The sequence below is a fragment of the Kwoniella shandongensis genome, chromosome 14, assembly GCF_008629635.2.
Source record: "Kwoniella shandongensis chromosome 14, complete sequence".
Lineage (NCBI taxonomy): Eukaryota > Fungi > Basidiomycota > Tremellomycetes > Tremellales > Cryptococcaceae > Kwoniella > Kwoniella shandongensis.
The window spans coordinates 507,108-520,778 of record NC_089300.1 but is presented as its reverse complement, the minus strand read 5'-3'; the positions used below and the strand labels follow the sequence as shown (position 1 = coordinate 520,778).

Genomic DNA, 13,671 nt, shown 5'->3' with positions numbered 1-13,671 from the left:
ACCCCGGACAAATCGAAAAACAAATACGAAAGCGAAAACCATACACCTCTTAAACGAAAGGAAAACCCAAATTATTTTGACAGTTTCTTCTCTACTTCTATTAGAACCAACCCTCTCTCACTATCTGAAACTCAGATACCGTCAATTGCGGGCTGCTCGGTGGCACTACTCGACTCGGTAGGGACCTCCTCAGAAGCAGGAGGGGCCAATTCGGGTGCTGACGAAGCTACTTGCTGATCGTCGACCTGGGGTACATCTGCAGGAAGAAGCTCGCTGACATCTTCCGTTGGTACACCGGAATGTGGTCGTGACTCGGCAAGAATAGGCGACGGTACAGGCAATTCTCCCTCAGCAGCAGCAGCAGTCTCGACGATAGATGCCTCTGACCTGGTCGGTTCCGTTCGTTCGATTTCGACAGTCTCCGCTTTGGCTTCCTCGAGAGTAGGAGCGACGGACAGATCGGCAGTTTCCACGGGAGGTTCGGTAGCGCCGACCGGCTTTCCTTCCGCCTTGACACCCGCGTCGACTGTCTTCTCGGATGCAGGCGCAGGTTTCGATTCGAAACCGTCGTCAGCCGCAGTCCCCATTAGCTTCTGGAGCTCATCCCACTGAGGTTCATGCGAATCTGTCGCCCCGATGCTCTCGAGCCCGGTGAATTCCATGTCATCTAAAGGATCTGTGAAGCCGTGAAAATCATCAATCTCCATGGAGGGCTCGAAATCGGCTCCTTCTACTTGAGCAGGTGTGTTATCGGTCGAGTGGTGAGAGTCGCCGGCTGCAAAGTCCGGAAAAGTAGGATCTGATGAGGGTGCGGGCTCGCCTGAATGAGGAGAGGGTTTGACCTCGGTTGTAACCGGATCGCTCTTGACCTCTTCCTTCTTCTTGCGAGGCTTAGGTCGATCAGTCGATACGGGCGGTACGTCGGGAACGATAATGGCTCGAGCGGGAACATCCTCGCCTCGCGCTCGTGCAGCAGCTTCCTCTTCGTAGACCTTACGAGCGGCCTCGTACTCTTGCTTGTCGTGTTCTGCTTGCTGCAAGTAAGGCTGTATACTTGTCAGCGCGTGTCATCGAGGGCTTACACGAGGACTCACCTTTTTCTCCTCATCTGATAAACTTCGCCATCTCTCGGCCGCCAGGACACTCTGCTTAGTAGTCTCCGACTCCTCACCCCATACTTTCGCCCTGATATCATCGTTCTCCCTGATTCCCTTGAGGAAGAGGAAGTATGCACTAAGAGGCTTTTTGGGAGCGTTCGGATCTTTGAGGTTGCCCTTTCTCGACTTGCCTTCCTTTCTTTGTTGAGCACGGAAAGCGTTCTCGGCCTTGATATCCTCTGGCGTAAGAGTCGCCTGCCAAACAGCCAATTCGCGGGCGTACTGCTCCTTGCTTTCCTGCACCTTTTGGGCGTAGTACTTTCTCTGCTCCTCGTTGAGCGATGCGTAGGCGATACCGGCATCTTTCGCAATTTGAGCAACGTTGAGCTTGGCGTGATGAGGTGTCCCACCAGGAGAGTTGCCTTGAGCCGCGGTAGCTTTTGCCTTGTTGAGCTCATCGGTGAAGAATAGCTGCCAGGCAGACTGAGCTTGTCGAGGAGGATGTAGGTGAGACTTGGCGGGAGCTTTGTGTACAGGCTTCTCCTCTTCCTTCTTTCCCTTCTTCTTCTTGCTCTCCTTCTTTTCCTCGGGTTCCACCTCGGCAACCGGTTCAGCGGCTCGTTTACCGAGTCCTTTGTAGTCGTCACCCGTCTTCTCCTTCTTGGCCTTCTTATGGCTCACAGGGGCAGGAGCAGCAGCCGCAGGGGGAGCTGCGACAGGAGCAGGTACAGGAGCGGCAGTAGGTGCTGGCTGGGCTGGAGGTTGCTGAGTCGGGGCAGGAGGATATCCATACCCTTGACCGGCCCACTGCTGTTGGTTCCACCCGTACTGGCCTGGGGGAGCGTGACCCGATCCCATGTGGTGGGGAGGCATTGTTTGCGGCATCGACGGATGGCTGTTGTATCCTTGCCAGGCCCCTTGAGGAAGCATTGACTGAGGGTTGCCTTGTGTCTGTGGTAAGCGCGCGGTATTAGACTGTTGTTGATGCTGCCATGATTGTTGCGATTGACTGGCGCGTGATGATTGGTCATGGGTGGGCCATGATTGGTAGGAGGCTGCCGAAGGGTAATCATATGATGATGAGGTGCTAGTCGCAGGAGGAGCACGATGGGACGAGTGTTGGTGGGAGTCACTGCCGAGAGTCGCACTTGAAGAAACGGTTGGAGTCGTGCTGGATGCAGTGGCAGCTGATGATCGAGGCTGAGCAGACTGCTGGGCGTAGCCGTGACTCGCAGATGACGGGTAATTGGCCCATTGTCCTGAACTCTGATGATGTTGATTTTGCTGGTCATAGTAATGCTGGTATTGGCTCGCATAAGGATGTGCCGTTTGCGGCTGACCCGCCAGGCTGCTGTGGTGGTGACTTAAAACCTGAGGAGGAGCGGATGAAGGTTGATAGGGAGACTGATGATGACTCGCGCTATCGGCAGTCTGAGCTTGTGAAGTCGGGTAGTATCGAGCAGCAGGCGAGGAATTAGCAGCACCGGTCGACGCTTGAGAGGGCGGGGTGTTTAATTTCGGTCCCGATGTCCGACGAGACCCCGAGGGTGCGGACGGTGAGGAAGTAGCTGCGTTGTACCCGGCGAGGCTGAGTAGGACGTCAACATGATTCACTCCTGATGGAGGAAGCTTCTACTCACTTCATATTGCTGTTGTAGCCATAGCCGACGTTACTCATCCCACCATATCCTCCTGTATGTTGTTGTTGTTGTTGTTGATACGCGCTGTAGCCATCGTCTCCTCCACTGGTGTAGATCCCCTGATTCGTAGGATCATCTCGTCGGCCACCTACAGCACTCGCGTCGGGAGCGGCATAGGCGCGTGGATTTGACGACGTCCGTTGGTGTTGACTCGAGTACATGTTCGGTAAAGCGGGCTGGTTGACGGAAGAGCCATGGCGAGGAGAAGGAAGGAGAGAGGGGGGAAGACATCAACGTCAGTACATTTGGGTGTCTTACCGTCTTGAGGAAGAATGGGACAACTCACTGTTGCCCAATTATGGCTGTTGCCTGAATGCGCCGTCGTTGAGCTCTGCATGGAAGGGTTTTGCAGTAGCGCGCTGCTGTTGGGGAGGCATCGTTCGGCATGATCGCAAGCGGATGATACAGTGGACGATGTAGGTCAGAAATTGCAGAGGGAAGGAGTGAGGAAAGATTGTTGTTATGTCAGCGACAGTCGACGGACGTGTTGTAGAAACGAGTGCAAAGCTACACGCGTGCAAGATCACAAAAGCAGAAGCGAAAGGATATAGCAAGGACAACAATGAGGAGCACTAACGACTCACCCGATACGCGAGGTACGGGGGCTCGTGAACGATGCACACGCGACGATGGCTTACACACTGAGCGTGATGAGATAACGATTAGATTACACCGATCAGAAGGAGATCCGGGGCCAACCAAGGGCAGGGGCAAGGGGAAGGAAAGAGATTGCTTTGGTTGTCACAGCGGGAAGTGGAGTGGGTGTGTTCCGGATGTATCAGGGTTGAGCAAGGACAAAGTGGTAGGAACGGTGCAATGACCGACGACGTGCGTCAGTCCTATCGCAAAGGATAAGGAAAGGATTGATTCACAGGATCTGTCCTAGCGTAACGTCAAAAGGTGGGTGAACCGAGCCGAGAAGGGTAAAGGGTGTGTGATAAGATGAGAGGGGGCGGTTACTAACAGACGGAACAAACGCAGACGGAACAAGGAGGGGGGATGGTGCGGAAGTAAAGCAAGGTTTGGGGTAGGTGTTGAGGCGTGATGGTGATGTGAGATAAAAAGGGGAAGGGGGCAAAGGAAGACAGGCAGGCAGTGAGAGGGGGTTTGCGATGCGAGGGAACTGATGACTGACCTGAGATGCCGGCGAAGCTATTTTGCCTCGTGTGTTCGGAATTGATATCAGCAGGTAAGTAGGTGCGCGCTTCTATTGTTGTGGTGTGTTTGTTTGAGATGTTTCGGCAGCGCAAGGCTTCGAATCTGAATGGAATTACTACTAAAGCTAAAAAAGGGGAGGGCGAAAGGGAAAGGGAGGAGAGGGGGAGGGGAGAAAAGGAAAGATCGACGACAGAGAAGGGTGGGAACAAAAAAGGTGGTGCTGTGTGATGAGATGAGAGAGGAGGTGTGTGCGGGAGAGAGGGACCAAGGAAGGGGCAAAAAGTCGTAGTACAAAAGGTAAATAGTAATTTAATTTTTGTATGGGTAGAGTGGTAATACAGTAGGAAAACCGAGGGAGGGGGGATTCTGAAAGGTGAAACGAGGGACGGTATCAGTGATGAGTGAGATGGGAGAGAAGAGGAGAGAGAGAGAGACGAGACAACTGCCGACCGACCAGGTGCAACTGCGTTGGAGTGGAGTGTTTGTTCCTTTTCGGTTGGCAAAGGGAAGAGCGACGAGGATGGTATTTATTATTTTTATTTTTATTTTTATTCGATTTGTAAACTAATCTAAGGGTTCAAAGCAGTAATGCGGCTTATCCAAAGGAAAAAGGAAAAAGGATTTGAGAGAGGTGACGTTGGTGTGAGCTTATGCTTTGGAGAGCAAGAGGAAGTAAGAGGGAGCTACAGTATTCCGGCACAGGGAAGAGATGCGCGTGCACGATGGGATGCCCCAATCTCGTCAGTCAGGCAGGCGGTATGGCGGTATGGCTTTCTTGAGTGATGTGATGCGATACGATGGGAGCGACTCTCGCCACCCAAGATTCACAGCACAAGTCTTTGGGAATTCTCCCTCTGATTGGTTAGTATCGCAACGCATTTATACCCGCATTCGGCGATTTCAGTAAAATCCCGCTTTAGGGATTTCCGGCATTTAGCGGCGATTGGTGTGTGGCATTTGCGGTTTTCACGTGACTAGCCATTATCAACCGCTGGAATCGTACGCATTCGAGGACGCGTTGGATTATGGCTACAGTAGGTAAGAGTAGTCTGACTCTATATACATGACTCTTGCAGCTATATGACGATACTGGACATAAATACACTCCTTCTCAGTCACGCTCCTTGCCCCGTATCTGATGACCTAACCTTGCTGTCTCCATGGTACATATGTATTTCTCATTTGACTTGGGAAGGGAACCTGTCAGTACTAACAGATCGCTCGTGCGAACAACGCTGTACTCACATGCTCACTGCTCACATGTCGACCATGAGATTGATCAACGCCTCTACATCCTCGCCGTCATCAAACAGGTCCTCGTACAATGTATCCTTGCTGGCGTCTCCTGCATGCTCAATCACACGATCATCGCTGACTGGAGTAGTCACTTCTGGCGTATTCTCGCCGTGGCTCGAGGTTGTTGACTTGCTCTTCTTCGTCTTCTTGTTCTTCTTCCTATTCTTCCTAGTCTTGCCTTTCCACTTGATCTTCGTCGACTTCTTGGACTGACTTGTCTCATCGTCATCAAAATCGTTGTGTTCGTTATCATGTTCATGCGCAATCTTGATCCCATCCACCTCTCCTGTCAAAGCCCCCTGAACCTCCTTGGACCACTTGACCCAGTGGCTTTCCGCTTTGTGTTCCGACGAACAACCACCATGACTATTCTTCTTGTTCTGCCTTTCCTTCTCCTTCTTCTCCTTCTTCTCGTGACATCTGCATCTGAAATAGTCGCAGAATTCTTCAAGCCCGCTATCAACGTCTTCATCCATGATGATATGGTTGATGTGAGGGTATCTGAATATCACCTTGCGTGTATGCCAATGTGGTTCCCAGCTCCTCTCTTCCAAAGTCATATCGTTAAGCTTCGCCCTTCTTCCTACTCCACCACCACCAACAACGCCACCAGTAGTTCCATTCCTCACAATCCCTTGACGTCTTGCTTCTGCTTCCAATCGCAATTCGAGCTTTGAAGGCGCTCGATGGGCGAATCGGGGTTCATCTTTCGATGTAGATTGGTACCATCGATGGTGATTAGGGACGTTGGCAAGGGTATCGCATGGGTGGCCATGGGCGACGCATCGGAAACAAGCAGCGAGTCTGAAACCATACTTGCCGAATTGGATAGGGGGAGGTCTGGCGCATTTGATGCCAGCACCGATTCGAGCACAGCAGGAGCATACCAGATCATCGGAACTGATGAAAGGAGTATGGCAATATGACGCAAGATGTCGAAAGGAAAGATGAGGTAGAGGAAAAGGACGGGGACGATATGTCGTCAGTGGAAGGCCACCATCACAATGAGTTAAAGCGGAGACGCTCAGGCTGGATATGGCAGGATCAACTCACGCCCACATAGCGATGCGCTTGAGTCTCTTGCCATGCTGATGGTCGGTGTCTTCCTCGTTATGGGTGTGCTCATTGTGCCCGTGGTGATGGTGACTAGTTCTGGCTGACGGGGGGGCTGGTTGAGCCTTCTGATCTACGGACATCCTGAGATTGACATCTACTTGATGGGGGTGTAGAATAATGGGGTGAGATGAAGCGCTTTGGGACCTAAGCAGCTTCGGGTATGTATGATGAAGGTGAGAAAGAGGTATGAACAACATGATGTATCGTTTCTTACATCTTGATGAGCACATACGACATACAAACAAACACACACACAACACACGTCAACCATTGTGCAACCCTCCTTTCGATCAACCGCCCGGACCTCGGATCTCCACAACGCGTCAACAGCGTTTCCTTCCTTCGCGAAACAGGGCTGTAGCTTCCAATTAGTCTTCAGTACGAACGACGATGCAGAGTGCAATACGGGCTACTATAAACAAATGCATTCATGTATAGTACAGGTTGTTGATGATGTACGGTGTGTTTCAGTACCTCTCTACTCCTTCCTAACAGGGCCGTTCTCCATATTCTCCGGCTCGCCATCCATTTGATCCTTTCCCATCTTCCCCTTCTTGCTCTTCTTCTTCTTATTCTTCCTCTTCTTCTTACTCTTCCCTACATCTCCCCCCTTTCCATCACCATGGTCCTCGTCATCCGAGTCTTCCATCTTGTAGGGACACTTCTTCCATCTTCTTTCTTCCTTCGACCATTCAGACTCGTGAATCTCTCCAAGCAAGTCGCGTCGTTTGAGCGCGAATTGGAGAGTATGGAAGTGTGGTTCCCATTTACTTTCCTCCAAGGCATGATCATGCAGATCGTCCTCTTCATCATCATCTTCCTCGTCCTCGTGGTGGTGATGATGACGTATCGCTCTGTGTCCAGCTTTACACAGTTCATCTTCCTCTTTCTTCATCTCCCGAGTCTGACCGCGATGCCACCATTTCTTCGAATCGTTGTCGTACCACCATCGATGATCTGTGGGGACGTTTTCGAGATTCGAGCAATCGTGTCCGTGGATAACACATCGGATACAAGCCGGGAGCTTGAAGCCGAAGATCGGGGCGATGGTGAATGGACATGGGATCAGACAGGGTTTGTTGGCGTTGGTACAACATCGACACGCAAGACCGGGTATCCTACCAAGGATCAGTCGTGGGCGTGTGAGCGCGATAAAGAAAAGGGAAGGAACTCACTCGGTCATCTCATTTTCCTGTTCGTCTTTGGAGGTTGGTTTGACCCGAGTTGACTTGGTGGATGGCATTGTGGATGTCAGTAGACGGTTTTAGCGAGAGAGGATGTCAAGTTAAATAATGAAGAGTGTGATCAGAATGATCAGAAAGATTCCTGATCATCAGAGGAAAGGAGGAAGCAGTGTACTCTGTACATCGTCAAGTCGGACTGATGAGTCAACTTTCCATTCCTCGCAACGCGATGGTCAGTGCGCAAAGCAGGGCGATCAAATTAGGTCAATGTACTGTTCGTGCTGATGCACAGTCCATCAACCACCACATGTTTCAGGCTGATTCTTGATACTACGTCCTCTCTTCTTCTTGAGAGCTGATCACTTCATCGTACGTGCAAAGATGCCTCTCCATCTGATAGATGCAAGTACACGCTTGACAAGCTTGCGACCGTTGGACAGAGTGCCACATAGCTGAATCGGCCGAATGCGAGGATGCGTACGATTACGTAAGCATTCATTCAGCTGATTCCCGGTACTGTCACCTCCACATGGTTCTCGATCGGGTCCAATTCCGATTCCAGCGAATCCTCTTCTTGCGGTCTAGGAATAGAAAGACCCTTCGATGGTCGTCGACCCTACGTCATCAAGTCTATCACATATGTTATCGATCTATCACGGGTCAACCCCACATCGAACGAACGTACTACAATATCCTTCTGCCTCACGCATGGGTGGGGGCTTGTGTCTTTCTTCCCCAGATCGCAGGTACGAGCATTCTGGACGGGGACTGCAGGGTAATCTCGAACGGTCTTTGATCTCGTCCGGCCTAGCTGCGAGAACATGACTGTTTCTTCGTACTCTCTGCTCGCTAGATGACCTCATCCCATCTTACCACTCCTGTCTCTTCTTTCCCTCTGCAAGTTTACGAGAGCGGTCAAGGGGCGGTTTTTCTGCGCTCAAGGTCCGCCATACACGGGAGGGGTTTGTCAGGCCGACGAACCGAACCTCTCTCTCGCAACATGCAAGCTACAATTAGAACTGGTTAGTCTACTACTCGGAGTAGTATATTTACACGATGACGCATCTCCAAGGTGGAGGTGGTATTAGTGTAAACTTGCTGGAATCGCCCTTCTTGTCCGATCTAGCGACATACTTTTGGACATTGTCGATGTCGTGGTAGTACCACTCGTATTGTTACTGTACCTTTTTCGATGAAGGAAGTCGAGGGGGTTTTGTGCGTAATGTAACTTACTGACTGCTTACCTATCCCTTGTCCCATGCAAAGAGTACTGGGTGTGAAAACCGTATAAGAGCCTTTCTTTCTCCTCACATAACCTTTCTTTCCATTCTCTTCCATCCCGAAAAGTAATCAAGCATTTACAGAATGAAGTATTTCGCTACCGCTCTTACTTTGGCAGCTCTTGCTACCGCCGCCCCTGCTCCCGTCCCCGTCGGTGGTGTCGGTGTGCGACCCAATGACACGGCCCCTGTCTACCACACCATGTCTGATTGTGAGTTACCCACCTCCCATCGCCACTTGGTCTTTGCTGACAATACTCTTCTGCAGTCGACTTCCAGTCGCTCAACTTGGGTTTGAACCAGGAGTGGATCGAACTGTAAGTGGTTTCTCGATCGTCCGATGACCGTTGAGCAAAAACTGATAGCCTCTCTACTCCTACAGTGACCTTTTCCACTACGGTGTCTCCCGATTTTCTAAGGAGGAGTTCGCTGCTGCCGGTCTCGGACCCGATGACATCTCGCTCATCGAGTTCATGGCCAACCAGGAGGTCGGTCACGCCGAGCTCTTGACCAACATCCTTTCTTCCAACGGTCGAACTCCCGCCAAGCAGTGTACCTACAAGTACGACTTTGACACTGTCCGAGACTTTGTCAACTTCTGTCAGCGATTGACCAGATGGTGCGTTCGCTTTCTCTTGGCCATTTACATTCGTTTGAAACTGACTGTTCGTCTTTCATTAGGGGCGAGTCCGGTGTATACGGTTTCCTCCCTCACCTCGACTCTCGACCCAGTGCTCAGCTTTTGCTCCAGTCCATCTCTACCGAGGCTCGACAACAGATGATTTTCCGACAGTTCTCCGGCGCTCACCCCATGCCCGTCTTCTTTGAGACCGGTATCTCTCAGTCCATGTCCTGGTCTTTGCTCAGCCAGTACATCGTCACTTGTCCTGCTGAGAACCCCAAGATCGACTGGCAGATCTTCCCCGCTCTTACCGTCGTCAACGACGCCAACCTCCTCGTTGACGGTTACCTCGCCAACATCACTCACAACAGAACTTCGTTGACCGCTCCCGGTCGAACCGTCGAGTTCTCTTGGGAGGCTCCCGGAAAGACCACCAGCTACAACGGTACTTACAACACCACTGTCGGCGGCAACGTCACCGACATCGTCCCCAAGTATGCTGCTTGGATCTCTCAGCTCAACACCACCTACACCGAGCTCAATGTCTCCTCTTCCAACAACTTCAGCGCTACCACTTTGCAACCCGGTGGCGAGGTCTTCAACGGTACTGGTGACGGTATCGTTAACGGCACAATGTTCGTCGCTCTTACTAGCGAGAACCCGTATGTCACCCCTTACAACTTGTCGCTCTTGAACGACGTTATTGTCGCCTGGGGTCTTTACCAGGCCAACTAAGCGGGGTATGTCGACAGTTAGGAAAAAGGGCGTAGTTACTCGCAAACGGACTTTGCTCCGGCGAGAGGATCATGGACAATCATATAATCATATTTAGTTCAGTATAATCTGTATTCATACATCACAGATCAGAGACCCAAAATGTAGCAATGCAATTCAAGTCGAAACTCGTCCATAATTCGGTTACCGCTCGCTGCGGTTTGATCCCGTTGACTATATCAATGCACCTCCACTTCTGCTGTCTGCGCTCTATGGGCGCTACAAATGCCTGTTCATCCGCGCTCTCTATCAAGTTCATGAGCTGTATCCTCTCTTGAACGATCGCGTTGACCAAGACTTGACCAACATGAACCGGTACGTATGTCACCTGAATCAGATCACTTGGCTACATAAGCATGTGAACCAGGCGAGAGTTGGAAGGTGAAGATGACTGACCAGTGGTTCCATTTATCTGGCATAGCATGCCCGTTGTCCTTGTAAGCTAGATCTGCGACGGACACTTCTCAGAGTCGAGATGAATACAGCTGACTGATGGCTTTGCTGATTAGACCATTGACGAGATTGAGTGAGTGGATGGTAGTCCAAGACAAGGGGAACGTGGGTGCAGGTACGAGTGCTGTTGCTGATCATCGTTTGGGCAATTCCGCAGATATCTCCTCGATCAGATCGTATGTCACCTTAAGCTTCTTGCGTGGCAACTCCTCCCCTCTTCCCTCTCGCCACCTCTCCATCTCTCCGCCTTCATCGCTCAATCTCCACCCTATCGTATTGACTGTTCGTGATGCAGAATGTGCTCGATCTGACTCCATTGATCTGTATAGCCCAAACCTGACAAGGATGAAGAACCCGTTATCACCAAGTTGAGAGAGAAGCTCTCACGATCTTTGGAGGAAGTTCGTAAAGGTGCTGAACAGCAGTGAGCGAGGATCAGAGGAAGTCACGTCTCAGCTTTCCGAATCATCCTTTGTAAATATGAGAGAGATATTTGACGTCATGTCTGTTGGTGATAATGCTGATAAGACGACATTATGCAGAATGTATCGACGACGAATCGCGGTGTCTCTCTGGCTGAGCGAGCGAAATGGGTCAACAAACGTATCGTCCTGTGCTTCACTATCACTATGCGTCCTCGTATCACTTTACGACGACTCATCGGGGTACCTCGATGGTCCTGATTGTGCCTGCAGGTATTTCAAGCCCTGGTTTCTATGCATGTATAAGTTACCCAATTGCTTACGTTCTGATGAAGGATCTTCCTCTTCGCTCAACTAATGATCGCCGTTGCAAGTGCAGCTGAATTGTACTGATGTGATTTGTGATGCGAATGATGATGTTTTTGATTCATGCAACATACAATTGACGACTAGCGTCATTGTTTCTTCTCATTCCTACAGACAAACAGACAAGCAACGAGTTTAAAAAAACCAAGGATAAGCTATGTTAAGATGCAAAGGTATGATGACAATAGCTAAACGATAATAGTACAACGTGTTTAGGAAAAAGAGATTATATGGATTCTACCAATACCAATACCAAAAAGATGGATGCCGCTACCACTACCACTCGAAAAGATCCCAAAGAAATAGTCGAGAAGAGATTTAGAGTTGAACATGTCGCCTGATTGATCTCAAAGAAGTAGGATTTCTAATCTTCTTGAAGAGATCACGTGTGGGTGAAGGGGACGATGTTGATGAGCCGTTGTTACCAGCTGGTGAGACAGCTGCGGAAGTGTCGACGATGAGAATGTTGCCAGATCCAGGCTTGGCGGTGTACGAAGCCTTTCGAGGTAATCCGGGCTTTGTCACAGCCAATTGACCGTTCGAGGTAGAGTGAACGAGTGTACCGCATGTCGAACCGTAGTTGGCACCCCAAGCTTCTCCAGGTGTGGAAGAAGCCGATGAGAGAGATGCTTGAGAATCGCAAGAGTCCCTTCGGGCAAGTCCTGGTGTAGGAGCTTCGAGGTACAATTGTCCGAGACTGTAAGCAGCTGGTGAAGGGGTGATGGTGGAGGCAGCGCTGCTGATACCGGTGGATGAGGATGATCGTCTAGATACAGGCGATGACTCGAAGACGTCGGTTGTTCTGCTTCGGACCAAGGCGGCAGCAGTTCGAGCGGACCATGATGAGATGGCAGCCGCTTGTTGAGCTTGGAGACTGACCTTGCCCTCCGATGAAGGTGTGGGAGGAGCATAGGTAGACTTGCTGGGACCGGCGATGTTGACACTGACTCGGAGGTTGGTGGGTGTGAGAGGAGGAGAGTCGACAATGGGCATTGAGACGGGCTTGGCCATGAGAGCGGGAACGACAGGAGTGGGGTTCCAGAACGCTCGGAGGTGGTCAATGAGCTCGGGCTCCTCAACTCGGAGGTTGTAGTCGAGGAGGTAGAGGAGTTGCTTCTCCATGAGGTTGACCTCGGCGAGGGAGAAGAATCGACCGTACTTTTGCCAGTGCATGTTCTTGGGGGAAGAGTCGTTGAGGTACTTGGCGGCACAGATGAGGACAGCCAAGAAGACTCGGTGTCGAGTGCACTTCATGCCGGTAGCGACGGTGGGAAGCTTCTCCTTGAGTCGCTCGAGGTAGGCGAGGGTGACGGAGAGAGTGGGCATCTGAACGTTGCTTTGTACGACAAGTCCTCTGATGAACTCGGAGAGTTCGGGAAGCTCAGCCATGTCCTCCTCATCCGACTTAGGAACCTGCCACCATTCGACGGGCTTGCCGTTGAGGTCGAGGTATTGCTGCTCCTTGGTAGGAGTAGCAGGAGGGGAGAGCATGAAAGAGTCAACATCCTCAGCAGGAGCGATCTTGATGACCGATGAAGTCTTCTCAGCGATGTGAGCTGTAGAGACAAGCAGGTTAGCCTGGTGCGATGAATATGGTAGATACGACTAGACTCACTGAAGAACTCGGGTCGCACTCGGTTCTTGAGGGAGTGAACAAGAGTGGGGTTGTGGGTCGACAATCGACAGAGGGAAGCAGGGTGGACGGGGTCACGAAGTCGTTGAGTGGTGGACATCTTGAATATGATATGTGTAGATAGATGGGATTGGTAGTAAGGGAAGATGTGGGTTGGTTGTTATATGACTCGTCGGTTGGTACTAGTGATGTCTGTAAAGAACGTGGGATGTGACGACTTTGTATGAGTTGGTCGCACGGGTTGGGATAATGTGTTGGGTGGTAAAAGGGAAAGGAACGATGTGAAGTACGGGAATGAGATATGAGATGTGGGAATGGATGGGAATCGATGAGGGTCGATATATATGTATAGTTTAATTGATCTGATACTGCTCCAGAGTGAGGTGAGTCCGACTCTCGTTTACCAGTAGATCGGAAAGTTTGTGTCTAAGGGCGAAGGGAGCTAGAGGGGTGAAAGAAGCCGAAGAGGGAAAGAATGCGATGGAGATTGGCGAAACAGGTAAAACTATATGTCCAAAACTTCAGCCATGGAAAAAGTAAAGTAGAATAGGTGGTGGTGGTGGAGAGAAG

At 50.9% G+C, this 13,671-nt stretch overlaps 5 protein-coding genes across 5 annotated transcripts; 1 reads left to right on the top strand and 4 right to left on the bottom strand.

Moving 5' to 3' along the window:
- Positions 1–131: 131 nt before the first annotated feature.
- CI109_107279 (uncharacterized protein) lies at positions 132–2,958 on the bottom strand (the record flags this gene model as incomplete). The annotated part of the gene is made up of 3 exons (XM_032003736.1): positions 132–1,046; positions 1,095–2,685; positions 2,738–2,958. 3 exons carry the CDS (start codon positions 2,956–2,958, stop codon positions 132–134), a joined length of 2,727 nt encoding a protein of 908 aa, XP_031862149.1.
- Positions 2,959–5,211: 2,253 nt separating this feature from the next.
- Positions 5,212–6,447, bottom strand: CI109_107278 (uncharacterized protein; the record flags this gene model as incomplete). Its single annotated transcript, XM_032003735.1, has 2 exons — positions 5,212–6,091; positions 6,305–6,447. The coding sequence occupies 2 exons, from the start codon at positions 6,445–6,447 to the stop codon at positions 5,212–5,214; spliced, it is 1,023 nt and encodes a 340-aa protein (XP_031862148.1).
- Positions 6,448–6,845: 398 nt separating this feature from the next.
- Positions 6,846–7,610, bottom strand: CI109_107277 (uncharacterized protein; the record flags this gene model as incomplete). The annotated part of the gene is made up of 2 exons (XM_032003734.1): positions 6,846–7,485; positions 7,543–7,610. 2 exons carry the CDS (start codon positions 7,608–7,610, stop codon positions 6,846–6,848), a joined length of 708 nt encoding a protein of 235 aa, XP_031862147.1.
- A 1,306-nt stretch (positions 7,611–8,916) lies between these two features.
- On the top strand, positions 8,917–10,188 carry CI109_107276 (uncharacterized protein; the record flags this gene model as incomplete). The annotated part of the gene is made up of 4 exons (XM_032003733.1): positions 8,917–9,043; positions 9,100–9,148; positions 9,214–9,450; positions 9,513–10,188. The coding sequence occupies 4 exons, from the start codon at positions 8,917–8,919 to the stop codon at positions 10,186–10,188; spliced, it is 1,089 nt and encodes a 362-aa protein (XP_031862146.1).
- Positions 10,189–11,786: 1,598 nt separating this feature from the next.
- Positions 11,787–13,201, bottom strand: CI109_107275 (uncharacterized protein; the record flags this gene model as incomplete). The annotated part of the gene is made up of 2 exons (XM_032003731.1): positions 11,787–13,024; positions 13,084–13,201. The coding sequence occupies 2 exons, from the start codon at positions 13,199–13,201 to the stop codon at positions 11,787–11,789; spliced, it is 1,356 nt and encodes a 451-aa protein (XP_031862144.1).
- Positions 13,202–13,671: the final 470 nt, after the last annotated feature.